Here is a 2,074-nt window from a genome sequence, read left to right as displayed (position 1 = left end):
GTCTGTTACTACACAGTCAGGCCTGGTCTGGGACGGTCTCTGTTACTACACAGCCTGGCCTGGCCTGGTCTGGGACGGTCTCTGTTACGACACAGCCTGGCCTGGCCTGGGACAGTCTCTGTTACTACACAGCCTGGCCTGGCCTGGGACAGTCTCTGTTACTACACAGCCTGGCCTGGCCTGGGACAGTCTCTGTTACTACACAGTCTGGCCTGGCCTGGGGCGGTCTCCTCTCCGATAAACTCAAACTATATTTATTTGTCAGCCATGAACATTTGAACCAGGAATTGGTCCTAATAGTATTTGTACCAGACAAGTCACAAAATAAACAATCCAATCAATTGATCTCTATGTCTCTGTTTGCTATAAAGGCTGGCTTGCCGTTCTCTCTGATGAAATCCTCTTTCCTTCTTCTCCCAGACGGTGTGTCCCGTGCRGGTTCGGCCCTCTTCAACGAGCTGCGTAACGCCGTGTTCGGGAAAGTTGCCCAGAGTTCCATCCGGCGCATCGCCAAGAACGTGTTCCTGCACCTCCACAGCCTGGACCTGGGCTTCCACCTGTCCCGCCAGACGGGGGCGCTGTCAAAGGCCATTGACAGGGGCACCAGGGGCATCTCCTTTGTCCTTTCTGCTATCGTCTTCAACCTGGGACCCACTGCGCTGGAAATGGGGCTGGTCGCTGCTATCCTGGTGGGTAACCCCTAACTATAGAATAGGGGTGAGGGTGGGGGAGTAGGGGGTGAGGGGTCCTTCGTCCTCTCTGCTATCGTCTTCAACCTGGGACCCACTGCGCTGGAAATGGGGCTGGTCTCTGCTGTCCTGGTGGGTAGAGTCCCCCTGCTTCAGTATGGATATATGATCATGTCTGGTGAACATTAGTCTGTCAGTTTGACAGTAGAGTAGGAGGATATATCACTGTACTGTACCAACCCTGTACCAACCCTGCCCCTGTACCAACCCTGCCCCTGTACCAACCCTGTACCAACCCTGTACCAACCCTGCCCTGTACCAACCCTGCCCCTGTACCAACCCTGCACCTGTACCAACCTGTTACCAACCTTGCACTTGTACCAACCCTGCCCCTGTAACCAACCTGCCCCTGTACCAACCCTGCCCATGTACCAACCCTGCCCTGTACCAACCCTGTACCAACCCTGCGCCTGTACCAACCCTGCCCCTGTACCACCCTGTACCAACCCTGCCACCTGTACCAACCCTGTACCAACCCTGCCCTGTACCAACCCGCCCCTGTACAACCCTGCCCTGTACCAACCCCGCCCTGTACAACCCGTACCAACCCGCCCCTGTACCAACCCGGTACCAACCCCGCCCCTGTACCAACCCGTACCAACCCCGCCCTGTACCAACCCTGTACCAACCCTGCCCCTGTACCAACCTGTCCCTGTACCAACCCTGTAACCAACCTGCCCCTGTACCAACCCTGTACCAACCTGTCCCTTACCAACCCTGTACCAACCCTGCCCCTGTACCACCCTGTCCCTGTACCAACCCTGTACCAACCCTGCCCCTTGTACCAACCCTGTACCAACCCTGTCCCTGTACCAACCCTGTACCAACCCTGCCCCTGTACCAACCCTGTACCACCCTGTCCCTGTACCAACCCTGTACCAACCCTGTCCCTGTACCAACCCTGTCCCTGTACCAACCCTGTACCAACCCTGTCCCTGTACCAACCCTGTCCTGTACCACCCTGTACCAACCCTGCCCCTGTACCAACCTGTACCAACCCTGTCCCTGTACCAACCCTGTCCCTGTACCAACCCTGTCCCTGTACCAACCCTGTCCCGTACCAACCCTGTACCAACCCTGTCTGTACCAACCCTGTCCCTGTACCAACCCTGTCCCTGTACCAACCCTGTCCCTGTACCACCCTGTCCTGTACCAACCCTGTACCAACCCTGCCCCTGTACCAACCCTGTACCAACCCTGTCCCTGTACCAACCCTGTCCCTGTACCAACCCTGTCCCTGTACCAACCCTGTCCCTGTACCAACCCTGTACCAACCCTGTCCCTGTACCAACCCTGTCCCTGTACCAACCCTGTCCCTGTACCAA

The 2,074-nt window shown here is 57.1% G+C and overlaps 1 protein-coding gene across 1 annotated transcript in view; it reads left to right on the top strand.

Annotated features, from left to right (window-relative positions):
* abcb7 (ATP-binding cassette, sub-family B (MDR/TAP), member 7) overlaps nt 1–2,074 on the top strand; it is a 62,526-nt gene that overhangs the window by 22,458 nt on the left and 37,994 nt on the right. The window contains 1 exon segment of the mRNA XM_070441389.1: nt 421–689. Within this exon segment, the coding sequence (XP_070297490.1) occupies nt 421–689 (269 nt within the window).

This window comes from Salvelinus sp. IW2-2015, unplaced genomic scaffold (assembly GCF_002910315.2).
Source record: "Salvelinus sp. IW2-2015 unplaced genomic scaffold, ASM291031v2 Un_scaffold3878, whole genome shotgun sequence".
In the NCBI taxonomy this organism is placed as follows: domain Eukaryota; kingdom Metazoa; phylum Chordata; class Actinopteri; order Salmoniformes; family Salmonidae; genus Salvelinus; species Salvelinus sp. IW2-2015.
This window is presented reverse-complemented; position numbering and strand designations above follow the sequence as displayed.